The sequence below is a fragment of the Anser anser genome, assembly GCF_964211835.1.
Source record: "Anser anser genome assembly, chromosome: 8".
In the NCBI taxonomy this organism is placed as follows: Eukaryota; Metazoa; Chordata; class Aves; order Anseriformes; family Anatidae; genus Anser; species Anser anser.
In genome coordinates, this window is record NC_139728.1 from 20,931,787 (window position 1) to 20,944,170 (window position 12,384).

The 12,384-nt window shown below is 55.7% G+C and overlaps 1 protein-coding gene across 10 annotated transcripts in view; it reads left to right on the plus strand.

Annotated features, from left to right (window-relative positions):
* The window catches only part of SZT2 (SZT2 subunit of KICSTOR complex), a 56,688-nt gene that overhangs the window by 41,326 nt on the left and 2,978 nt on the right, over window positions 1–12,384 (plus strand). For 7 of the 10 annotated variants that reach the window (XM_083846583.1, XM_083846586.1, XM_083846587.1 and 4 more), the window contains 18 exons: window positions 6–138; window positions 252–379; window positions 954–1,084; window positions 1,527–1,709; window positions 2,153–2,423; window positions 2,672–2,751; window positions 3,063–3,188; window positions 4,917–5,122; window positions 5,241–5,334; window positions 6,475–6,555; window positions 6,997–7,071; window positions 8,149–8,214; window positions 9,391–9,604; window positions 9,878–10,061; window positions 10,392–10,514; window positions 10,777–11,278; window positions 11,574–11,690; window positions 12,037–12,105. In XM_083846583.1, coding sequence (XP_083702709.1) covers window positions 6–138; window positions 252–379; window positions 954–1,084; window positions 1,527–1,709; window positions 2,153–2,423; window positions 2,672–2,751; window positions 3,063–3,188; window positions 4,917–5,122; window positions 5,241–5,334; window positions 6,475–6,555; window positions 6,997–7,071; window positions 8,149–8,214; window positions 9,391–9,604; window positions 9,878–10,061; window positions 10,392–10,514; window positions 10,777–11,278; window positions 11,574–11,690; window positions 12,037–12,105 — 2,783 coding nt within the window. The remainder of the gene's footprint in view (window positions 1–5; window positions 139–251; window positions 380–953; window positions 1,085–1,526; window positions 1,710–2,152; window positions 2,424–2,671; window positions 2,752–3,062; window positions 3,189–4,916; window positions 5,123–5,240; window positions 5,335–6,474; window positions 6,556–6,996; window positions 7,072–8,148; window positions 8,215–9,390; window positions 9,605–9,877; window positions 10,062–10,391; window positions 10,515–10,776; window positions 11,279–11,573; window positions 11,691–12,036; window positions 12,106–12,384) is intronic. The other 3 variants (XM_083846590.1, XM_083846591.1, XM_083846584.1) reach the window with 1 other exon arrangement.

The window sequence follows — 12,384 nt, forward strand, 5'->3', positions numbered from 1 at the left end:
TGCAGGGTGCCCGTCCGTGCAGCAGTGCTCAGCAGAGATTGTGTCCCGCTTCCTCCTGTCCTCCATCCTGGTGGAAGTGGTGAACCTGGTCACCGCCCTGGCAAGCGACACCACCGTCAAGGTGTTCGAGCGGATCTGGTGAGTTACGTGGCTCACGGGGGCTGGCTGGCACCAGCAGAAGCCGATCAGCTGTGCCAGCGTCTCCTCCTGTGGCTCTGGTTGTCACACACCTTTGGTGTTCCTCCTTGCAGCTGCCATGGGAGCACTGCCTTCCTGCCCTATAAACCTGGCCAGAGTGCCAGTCCTCGCCCCGCAGCCGTCAGGCACTTCATCCTGCTGGGGCGCAACTTCCACCAGTGGCGCTGCAGCACGGAGCAGGGTGAGCGGGGTCCGTGGGGTTGTGTGCTGGGGACTTCTGGGGTGGGAGATGCGTGGGCGGGGTGCCTGTCCTGGCGGGGACGGGCTGCCTGTGCCCAGAGGTGGGCAGTGAGGTGTCCATTGTCAGCCGCTGGGATCTTATTCTCAGATTTGCTTCAAACTGCCTATTTCAAGGGGGTATTTCAAGGGGAGGTATGCAGGGAAAAATATGAAGGACTGGGCAAATAGTATTCAGATGAAAATCATGGGGCCTGGGAGGTCTTTGGTTGGAAATGACGAGGAAGCAGAGCCAGGGAGTGCCGGGTGATAACATGGGGTTATCACAGCAACATAGGTAATAAAGGTAAAAGTGAACAAAGGCCCCCAGAGGGGAGGCTTTGGGTTGTGATGAGGAAAATACCAATGCTGTTGCTCAGGATCTTAGTTAGATGATGTGTGGGCTGTGTTCTACTGTCCTTTGGGAGCGATGAGCTGAGCAGTAAGTACCATGGCACAACATCCTGCTGTTCTGGGATGGACTGGTACTGAGGGTAACAGCTCTGGGTACTGAGGGTAACAGCTCTGGCTTCTTCCAGCTCACAAAGGGCTCCAGCGCTTTGAGGCCATGGAATTCAGCTCAGCAGAGAGAGGCTCTGACCCAAGCCTCGCTGGACGAGACCTGGCACCCCGGCAGAGGTTTCTCTTCATGGAGATTATTGACAAAAAGGTAGCAACGATGCCTGTATGATACTGTCTCCTGAAAGCCAGCCTTCTCCCAACTGGCCCAGGGCTAGAAAGAGGACCAGTGCTGCTGTGGGCAACCAGCCTGCCCCAGGCAGGAGCCCTGTGCCACAAGCAGAGCAGCGGTTCCCTGCAGCTGTCCCTGGCTCCTGCTGTCCCACTGTGGATTGCAGTTGCCTGTTCCCTCCCCACAGCAAGGCCCACATCAGCCTGGGCACTTGTGCTGCCAGTTCAACACCCTCTGCTGTGGCTGTTAATGGGGTGGTGTAAATGGGTGGCTGTCACTATCCCTGTTCCAGCCTCGCCATCTGAAGCCACCTGGAGCTGCAGCAAGTCCCTCCCAAAGCACCTGGAGCAGCCTGTGTCACCGTGCAGGACTTTACTGAGCAGATCCTTCACCCTTCCTCCTCCCCCTCCTCTCTCTCCAGCTGACACTTTACACCTACAACTGGTCCCCAGACCTGGGAGCCAACTTGAACTGCTCACTCATTCGCCTGCTGCAGTGGCAGAACGCCCGGTCGCACATCGTGCACTGCCTGATCAGCCAGAAGCTGGGACTCTTCCACCACCACTGCTTCATGGACACGCCGTGGCATGAAGACAGCAAGCAGGTAGGGCACCCTGCCTGGCAGGGCAGTCCTTTCCCCATCTGGAGAGGCCTCGGCAGCTCTGGGGTCTGAGGAGGGTTACAGACACTTCTGTGCTTTTGCGCACCAATTGGAAGGCATCCCCAGGGGCTTGCATGTCCAACTGTTGCTGTGTCCAGCCTGGATGCTGCTGTCTGCTCTAGCAGCCAGCCAGAGGTGGAAAGGGAAGTAGGCTCTGTAGTTGGCAGTGTTTGTGACTGGAATATTTAGGGTAGAGGAGGCTGGGGAATGGACTTCCCGCTGCACATAACGGCCATTCTGGGCCAAGGCTTCAGTCCTCTGCACTAGTGGTGGAGAAGGTCAACAGATGTCTGGAGATGGCAGAAGCTGGGTTTACTCTGTTCTTGTGAGTCTTTGCTCTGAGGCTGGCAGTAAGGAGGCTTTCACGGCTGTGTCTCCTTGCTTAGGAGCCAAATCCTTTCCTGAACTCCACTTTGGAGGTGGATGCGCTGATCCGGAGCCCCACTCCCCCACCCAGCAAGGAACAAGGCCGGCTGAGCAGCTCCGCACGCAGCCTGCCATCTCTGCACTTCCATCCCGACGTGGTGCCCTTTGATGAAGCTCTGCGGGATGTTACCACTGTCAAACGCATACCCCATGGGCCCGAGTTGGGACCTTTCGACCCCGTGTCTCGGCATGGGGCCCAGTTCCTGGAAATCAAGAGCATGGAGAGGAAAGGTAAAGCAAGAGTTGTGCTGTCACTGGAGTCTAACTGCCCCTTCCCACCCCTGCTCCTGGAAAAGGAACTCAAAAGGAGCAAAATGGAAGTTCTGGCAGAGGAGGCAGTTCTGAGCCATTCCTGCCAGGGTAATGGGATGGGATGGGTTGTGGCCCATGTAAGTAGAGTGGGTAGGATGAGAGTGAAATGGAGTGAAAATACTTGGGGATGTGGCTTGATACATCTGTGGCTGCTCTCTTTCCTCCAGAGCTGGAGAAGCAGATGAAGATTGAGAATCTGTTTGTGACCTGGCAGCAGAGATCAGCGCAGTCCAACATGCCTATCAGTGTGAGTGCAGCTCAGGCAGGCAGACAGCAAAGTGGGCCCATGAGGGAGCAGTGGAGCTCAGAGTGGGCTGTGTGTCGGGGGTGGTGTTTGGCTGTGGAGCAGTGCTTTCTGCTTGAACTGGGTCTCCTCGGCTCTAGTGCTGGGATTTGCAAATGGGGCTTTGCTGCCCAGCACTGGAAGAGCTGTAAAGCAGGGTGGTTGCCTCGCAAGTTAGATCCCCACTTGATCAGCACAGCAATGTTACAGACAGCTTGTTCCTGGTCTTGATGAGTTACGCATGTTTGTAACTGTGTTCCTCTTGTGCTATGCAGCTGGCAGACCTGGAGACCCTGAAGCAGTCCTCACGCCTTGTTCACTACTGCGCTACCCCTTTGCTCTTTGACCCAGCCTTCCGTCAGCAGATCCAGACTGACCAGCAGGGGAAGGTAGAGGGGAAGGTGAGTGTCTGAAAGGGACAGTGGGGTTTGGTTTTGTGCACTGGAAAAAAGAGGATGGCTTTGCAGTCTTTTTTCCAAGATAGCTCAGAGCAGAGCTGACCCCTGCATTACAGGATGAATCTGCACCCTCAGCACGGGGCTTTCACTATGGTGAAGACGGAGACTGAGAAAATCACTGGGTCATCAAAGCCTGTTTCCTGCTGTTTCACCATCCCTAGGAAGACTTGAAATCCCTTGGCTACCCAGGGAATCCAGGGATGCGTGTAGCAAAGCCAGCTGTCTGGCTCTAACCTGTTGGGGAAACAAAACTTCCCCCTGTGTGTTCAGCAGCCAGACCTGGTAGAACTTGCCTGGGCCCAGCAAATAGCTGGAACAATTGAAATCAAGCCGCCTGAATCCTGAGCAGGTTGCGACCTGACAGTGTAAGCAGTGCAGATCCTGTACTGGCCGTTCATGGTCTGTACGTGTCAGAAGGGAAGAAAAGGCTGTTGTAATTTATCTAAATGTCAAGAGGATTCTGACAGGGTCTTTAAGCAGAGGTTGCTACAGAAATTGAGCACTCAAAAGAGAAAAGAAAACTATTACCCCAATGAAAACTTAACTTTGTGTTTGGAACAGAGCAAAGTGAAAATTGGCTATTTGATTTGAAGAGCCTGGCAGCAGGGGCTTCAAGGTTGTGTATTGGGTTCTGTATCTGCAGATAAGTTACCGCAGCACATACGAGATGCCAAGCTCTGAGACACTGTGTAGCGCTTCAGATTGCTCAGGACAGAAGGGCTGAAAGGAACTCTCCCTAGAGCAGCCTGTGAAATGAGGGGTATTTTGGAGCTGGGACCTGATTCCCAAGAAAGCAGAGCACAATGTGGGAAGAAACTTTAATTCCTCCTGTACTGTACGCTACCTGCGGAGCCTGTATGAGCAGAGTAGACAGCCTAGTGGATTTCTGCATTTCTCGGACAGTTTCATACAAAATGCAAACCAATTAAAGTACATCAGAAAGGTGTGTTAATACTATGGGTAACGTTCTAATACCTTTCTAAAATACTAGTGGATGATTGTCTTCGTTTGGACAAGTGAGACACCAGGCATCTTGTGGCAAAGGCGCTGAACTAGAGCAACTTGGAGAAGGTTAGAGAGAAGCTGGAGAGACTCTAGGTAAAGAGACCTACTTCTGGGGCAAGTGGATGAAAGGGCAGAGAGAAATATGTGAGAGCCACAGGCTCAAAGGAGGGAGATCAAGAAAAGAAACTTCAGTGTCTCACAGCACAAAGACAAGTCGTATTCAAATACATCAAAAGGGGAACTGAAAATGGTTAAAAGGAAACATTCATACAGTGTTGCTGAACTAGTAGTAAAACCCGAGATGTCACCAGGATTCATAAAAGAATTGGACTGTTACATGGCAGCAGAAGCTGAGGCACCATGGAGCTCTGTGTGAACCGGCTGAGAGTGAAACATGACTTTGTGTAAGCCATTCTGTGGGGAGAGATATGAATCCTTCTGCCAGTGCACCTTTTCTGGCAGTCTGTTGCAGTGCTGTTAGGTCAGTCAAGGGCTGGGTAAACCTTGGATCTTGTGTTCCAGCACGTGCAGTGTCAGCTGTTAGCGCTCTCTGGCAGCGGGGAGTCTGCCCTCTGCTCAGCCAGCGCAGCTGGTGGTATCCCAGCGAGCATCCCCTCGCACAGCAGTCACAGCAGATCTCCTTAGGAAATTATTTTTCTCTTCCAGAAGCGCCACCGCTCAAATGACTCCACAGCTTCAGGGAGAGACCGCAGCCACAGCTGTGACTCAGCGGAAGGGCTGCCCTGCAAGCTGAAGGAGGAGCCCTGGCTGCAAGAGATGTGCAATGCCTTTTTGCAGCAATACATCCAGTACCTGCAGAGCATGGGCTTCATTCTGGTCCAGGTGCGGCCACCGTCACCTACCACACGCAGGTCAGTGATGTTCTGGGAGAACTGTTGGTGGAGAAGGGCTGACCCAGAGCCATGCCCTGGTTTGGCACAACAGGAGAGGTCGGTTCCCCTGCTCAAGGCTCTCTCTTGTCATTTCCAGTAGCACAAGTCGGATCCGAGCTCTGGCAGCAATGGGTGTGGAGGGGAGAGGATCCTTTTCCTACACAAAGCCAAAAGCAGAGGGGAGTCCAAAGGTAAGTGCTTGTGCTGTTAGAGAAGTTGAACTGGGATGGAAGTCAGGCTGTGGCATGGGGCACTTCTGGTTGGCTTCTGAATCAGTTTCTCATGGAAGGGAGGTGTGAGAGCAGAGAGGGGACCGAAGCAGGAAAAGAATCCACCTAGACCAGAACCATCTTTGGGATGCTGGGCCAGGTGAGACCTCCTTCCCTTCCTGCCTGTCTTCCTGCAGCTCTCAGAAACCCTTCCTGAGACTGGGTGGAACCAGGGCAAATCTCAGGAGGACAGTAACAGCTTGAAAGTACAGCAGGATGACCTGAGGGCAGGAGATGCTGCTGCCTTGTGTGCATAGCTAGCCGGGAAAGGGATCGTCTACCTGCTGTCTTTTTTCGCTATCAAATGAGAGTAGTGGGGGGCTAGTCTCTAAGTGAAAGGGAGTGTTTCTTCATTTATCAGGTAGCGGTGGTCTTTATCGAAAGGTTTTATGAACATTAAGAGCTTATATGGGTTCAAGAGAGAATAGGTAAGTAACTGGAAGAGGAATCCATCAAAATTGCTAGGTAGGCAGAATCCACCCGTGGGTCAGGAAACCCAGGGAGAATGGAAGCGTGGCATTTGCCAACCCTATTGTCACCCTTTCCTGGTACCTGCTTATGGGTGAAGTTCATACAGAACTGTGGGCAAGACAACACCTTGCAGTTAAAACAAGAAGAGAGCAATCCACCGGAACAGCTTAGTAGGAGGGCAAGTGAATTTTCTGGCAGCCAAGCTCTAAATCCCAGTTGGATGCCTCTGATAACTGCTGTGTCGGGCAGATGTGATGATCTGGTGAGTGCTCGGCAGGGAGAGGTGGGAGTGGGGCTTTGTGGGCAGCATCACCCCTCAGCTCACAGGGCCTTCAAACTGGAGACCTCCTCCCCAGTGTAGGCAGGAGGTGAAGGGAGCAGCGTCTCTTGAAGGCTGCCTATTAGCTTTGTTGGAATTCTTCTCACAGTCAGCTCTGGCATGTCTGCTCGCCCACCTCCGGTGAGGTTGGTTGGTGGTTGAGGTTCCTGTTTCCATCTCTGCCACAGAACCTCATGGCAGCCTTGCACCCCGGTGTGTGGGCTGCTCTCCTGTGCCAGAGCGCCTCTCCAGCTTTGTCTTTCTCTTCGCAGAGCACAAGCCCTGCTGTTGCCACCTATCATCTGCAGAGAGCTCTTCCAGGTGGGATCGTGCTGATGGAGCTGGCCTTCCAGGTGAGAGGACAAGAAACAAAGTATGGTCTGTGGGAGTCTGGGATGGTCTTAAGAGGAGGCGATGTGTATGATGAGTGCAGCAGGAACATATGATTAGTCCTTTCTTGTCTTGCATCTTCCACGGTCCTGCAGGACTTTGGATCAGCTAGGGACAGATCTGAAGGGATGAAAGCAGTAAGAGTTGCCTGGAGTGGAACTGACACAGGCAAGAGCTTAGCACCAGGTAGCACACTCTGCTCTCAGACACGCGTTGGCTGTTCTTCCCTGAGGCCTGCTTAGTTCAGACAGGAGAGGAGATGAAACAGGGAGCAAGAGTGTCAGGGACCCAGCCCAGAGGATGAATTGACGAGTCTGGGGTGCAGCCAGCCTTGTGGGAGCTGCTCTCCTTCCTCGGAGAGGCCCAAGGCCTGTGCTGTGCTCAGTGTGTGCTCTCTCCTCCAGGGCTATTACTTCTGCGTGAAGCAGTACGCGCTGGAGTGCTCGCGGATCCCCATGGGCCAGTCTGTCAACTCCCAGGTAATGGCTTTGCAAACGCTGTTGGTGCTCCTTGGAGTCAGGGGTTGCTGTGGGAGAGGCAGCGATCTGTGGGACAGAGCGGGCATTTCAGGTGCAGCGAGTTCTGGAAAGCTTGGCTCCCTCCTGGAAGAGCAGAACCGTGCAGAGCTTTCTGCAGCCGCGTGCCCTGTATAGCAGGCTGCTTGAGCATCCCCTTGCACTGCACTCCAGGTCTGGGAGTTTTTACAAGAGAATGACTCTTGTCCTAGTTTTGGGGAGCAAGATAGGTAGAACATGCTGGGAAGGAACAGGAGCAATTTTGGCCAAAAATGGCTGCTCCAGGGAAAGTCAGTGCATGGAAAGCCAGAAGCTTTCTGCTTCCATTGAGCAAGAGGGAAGCAAAATGGGAACAGGGATCTGTGAACATGACTGGCTGCTCTTTGCTGGAGAAGATCGCTTTCTACACCATGAGCCCTGATTCTTGATACCTCTGTGCATTGTTCTGCAGCATCATGTGGCTGCCTGCACCCTTCTCTTTTGGTGTGTTCGGTTGTCTCCTACCTGTCCCCAGGGCACTGGGTGGCTGCCTAGAGGCTGGCTACCCCCAGCCTGTCTGAGGCAGCAGACACGTATGACCATGCTGTCCTTTCCAGGGTGGCTCTGTAGCAAGGTTGCGTCATATATATGTCAAGAATAGCTCTGTAAGCTTAGAGCCTACTAGGACCTTGCTCCAGTCCCCGAGAGTTGGCTGAGGCTTTCCTGGGAAGCCTGCGTTGCATAGGGCAGGGTTACCAGTCTGCAGCTGGCATTGCATGGATCGTTCAGGCTCTCTGGCTCACTTGGGAAAAGGCTTTGCTGGGTTCTGCAGTGGGAGGGCACGGTGCTGGGAGCAGCGGGTGAGCGGTATGGGGCTTGCTGCAGGGGCCTGGCCAGCCTTGCCACGTGCTGGAACTAGCCCAGAGGTCCCTCAGGTGGGGCAGGGCTCCTCTGCCCCGTCTCTCCCCATGTCCCACCCTGGGCCTGTGTAGGACAGGCTGGGGCAGGAACAGGGTAGTGCCTTGTCCTTCTTCCCACTGGCTGTGCATCTCTCTCCATCAGGGCACTCTTGCAGCCAGAGCTCGCAGCAAGAGCTGCATGGGACCCAGCTCCGTCTCTGAGTCTGCGGTACGTCCTCTCCTCCCGCTGCCATGCTGGGCACGGCAGGACCTGCCGAGTGCAGGGCTGAATCTCCCACGGGCTGTGCTTTCACCCTTTGTGCCCCAGCAGCCAGCCTCTCGCCTCCTGCTGCCGGAGCAGTACGTGCCACAGAGGGCAGCACAGCTTGGGAGGAGGATTGGGTGGGCCTCGGGTGCTCGCATGGGGCAGCGCCTTGTGTTTCCTGCTCCTTACCCTGCCTTTTCTGGGACAGAGCTATAGGCTCCTTGCCGGGCTGGTCCTGGCTGTGCTGGCTGCCCTCTGGCTCATGGTGCAGAGAGCAGACGTGTCTCATGCCAATGCCTCCTGTCTGCTGGTTTTCCCTGCTTGCCCCGTCCTTAAGCCAAGAGATTATGGTGTGGGTTAACTGCCCAAAGAGGGCAAAGAGCTGAAAGACGTTAAAATGGCACCGTGGGCTCCTGGCGTGAGGGCAAGGCTGAGGCCTTCACCAACACCATCCCCTGCCACAGCAGCTGCAGCTGTGCTGGGGGCATGGCTGAGGGTGTGTGTGTGAAGGCAGGCGCTGCCTTGGTGAAGGACTGGCATGCTGGGCAGAGGTGACAGCCATGCTAGAGAGGCTTTCCCCCAAGCACAGCTGTGACGCACCAGCCACGGCTGGGTCTCTGTTTTTTACTGGGCACTAGCAGCTCTGATGCCCATCTCTGGGTCCAACCACTCTGCGCAGGCCCCTGTGCTGCCTCCTGCTCGCCGGGGATGTTCGGTGAGTCAGCCTTTGCCTGAGGATCCAGAACTTTCTGGGGCTCCAGCCCCAGCGCATCCTGTACCTGCTCAGGGCCGAGGCAGTGCAGAGCAGCACTTGGCTGAAGGGAGGCTCTGTCATCCTCCACGTCCACGTGGCTTTCAGTTTAAGGGGGAAGATGTACTGATGCCAAAAAGGAGGCGGTGCTGATCAGTCCGTGCTGCTACTGGAGACCAGTGATGGGGTCAGGTTTGGAAACTGCTAACAAGTTGGATCACTTCATCCCAGGGGCCAGGTCTGCACGTCTGCTATTTGCACTGTGCACACAGCTTCTGGGCTGCATCCTGCTGTGGTGTCAGGGCAGGGGTGACTGCGCTGGTGCTGCCATGCACAAGGGTGTGAGGTGCCTGGTAACATGCCTGCTGTGATTCCCTGTCCCTCCACAGCTCTCCATGCTCTTCACGGAGGAGTGTGACAAGGTGCGGGACCTCATGCATGTGCACTCATTCAGCTACGACTTCCACTTGCGTATAGTCCACCAGTACCTGCTGGGCTCCCACATGACTCTCCGCCAGGGCTACCATCTCACCAGCTTCCTGGAGGATTTCATCGCCCACCACCCTGACATCCCCAAATTTGGCCGCAACCACGTTTTCCAAGGTAACTCAGCATGTAATCAGCTGGGGGTTGATCACCAGCCCATGACTTGGCGAAAGGTTCCCAAGCGTTTTACAAATACACCTGACCCCGCGAGCATCTGGGAGGAGGGTGACATGAGGTGCCACTCCAGGGGATAGTCCTCCCTGCCCCGTTGTGGAAGGGAGGCTGGTTGCTCTAGAGCTGTGTCCCCCAGGGCAGTTTGTAGGACACTGTCCTGCCCAGGTAACAGGCACCGAGCGACTCCCATGGCAGTAATGTCTCCTCCTCCACTAGGCATGCTGGCCCTGCCCACCAACATGATCACTGCCCACCAGCTGTACAACTACATTGCTGACCACGCCAACACCTACCACATGAAGCCCCTGCGCATGGCCCGGCCAGCTACGGGCAGTGACAGCAAGAAGGGGACGCCAGGCACAGAGCAGAACGAGTACGCGCTGGTCTCTATCTGGAACAGGTGAGTGCATCTGCTGCAAGCTCCTGGAGCTGCCTCAAGTTGCCTGGCACCACCCCAATCGTGAGGAGTTTGCCCTCAAAGGTGCCAGCAAAACTGACTCTGTCCTACATAGCACCAGGCAGTGGGTTCTACCCAGCTTTTTTGAGCTGATGTCCAGCAGAGGTGGTGGGCATGTGTTTTTGTATGCACATGCGATTGACCTGCCTCCTGTAGTGCTTTTTGAGGGATCCTGCTGTGGCAGATCTCACATGCCCAGCAAATCTGTGGTGACCAGGAGCTCTGTGGGAACCAGGTGAGATCCCCTTCACACTGACGTGCTTTTGCTCCCAGCTCGGGCTCCTACAAGGACTCTGAAGGTCTGCGTCATCACGATGACTTTGACGTGTCCCTGCTGGTGTGTCACAGCGCAGTACCGTTTGAGGAGCAGAGTGAGGCAGAGAGGCGCATGCTCCGGTGAGAATCGAGGGCCCAGAGGCATGTCCCTGAAGCTTCCTGGCTAGGGAAGAGGGCTCTGGGAGGGACTGGCTCTGTCTGGGACATCACAAGCAGGTGTGGTGCTACCTCGGGAGATTCCTCACAGGGCAGCGTGGTATCTGCCCTGGTCTGGGCAGAGGAACACCCGTAGTGGTGCGGACAGAGGTGCCCATGGCTCCTTTGCAGTCTAGCTGAGAAGGGAGCAGCCCTTCCCCAGGTCACAATGTCTCCTTGCTCTCAGCTTGCGGTTCTATGTCATCATGACCAGCCAGCGGGAGCTCTTCCCCCGGCTCACGGCCGATATGCGGCGCTTCAAGAAGCTGCCCCGCTTGCAGCGAGAGGTGCTGGAGCCGGTGGTGGGCCGGGCGGCGTGGGAGGCCGCAGAGCCAGAGCCAAGCCTGGCGCGGCAGCAGCCAGCCGAGCAGGAGCTGTGGCAGGACGTGGAGGACAGCAGCGAGTTCTACGCAGGGGGCAAGCAAGTGAAACTGGGACCCGGGCTCTTCTACACCTCGCCGCTCTTCCCCTTGCTGGCCTCTGAGGTGGCCTCGGCCCAGAAGCAGCTCAGCAGCATGGTGCAGCTGGCCAAGTGCCACTGCCGCAGGGACAACCTCTGGAAGCGCCTCTTCCTCCTGGAGCCGCTGGCTTCCGACAAGCTGAAGCTGGGCAAGCTGTCCCTGGTGGAGCTGGAGGAGCTGCTCGACGCCGTGCACGGGAAATCCATTGCCGATGTGGACCCCCAGCTGGTGAGCAGCAGGGCTCTAATCCTGGTGCCCAGCAGTGGCTGTCCTGCGCTGGGGGAGGGAGTGGGGCTGCAGGAGAAGGGCCTGCAGGGCACGGCTCTTCCTGCCTGAGCGGGGGGCAGAGGCAGGAACATGGCTTCTAGCAGGAAGGAGGAGGCCGCACAGATCTGTCTGTGGAGAATTACTGGCCCTTGGGTCAGCACGCCTCAGTGGGCTCTGGGAGATGCATCTGGTCTTGAGGGCTGCTGTAGCATTATGGCTGCTGGCGCAGCTGAGATCAGCCCCTTTCCACCCACAGGGCTGCTTCCTCACCATGACGGTCTCGTGGTACCAGAGCCTCATCAAAGTGCTGTTGAGCCGCTTTCCCCAGAGCTGCCGGCACTTCCACAACGCTGAAACCGGCACCCAGTACCTGGTAAGACCCAGCCCGTGGCCCACCTGTGGCCTGTCTCCCCTTTCTAGGGCCCTCCCCTGCCGTGGCTTCCCACAGCGAGGGCTTGGCTGAGGCACTCCTGGTGCAGTGTGAGGTGTGTGCTCCTGTGGTACCGCAGCGCCTGCTCGCCTGCCCCCAGGCCTTTCAGTCACTTCTCTCCCCACAGAGCACAATACCAGGTATATCCCCAGGGGCTGGCGGTGTTACCCACCAGCCAGGCAGATTTGCACCTTCACTTTATCAGGCCACTCATCCTGCACGTCAGCGTAGCCCTGTCCTGGGGTTTGTGCTGTCTCCTTTCCAATGTGTGCTGTGGCTTTCTTGACAGGTTGTGCTCAACCAGAAGTTCACAGATTGCTTCGTTCTTGTGTTCCTCGATTCTCATTCAGGAAAGACGGTAAGAACTTACGAACACAAGAGCAGTTTTATTGGCTCAGGCCAGGAGTCTGTCTGGATTCGTCCAGCAGTGGCTGAGAGCAAGTGCCCATGGGAAGAATAAGAGCAAGTCAAGAAGCTTTTGACAAGCCTTTCCCAAATAACTGTCCCGACACCTGACCATCTGGCACAGGGCTGTCCTGAGCTAGAGGCCTTTGTATTTAACAGCCCTCAGTGGTTTTATTTCTTCTGGTTAATTTCTAATATTCGTGATTTCCTCTGACTTGCAGCTCCACGATGC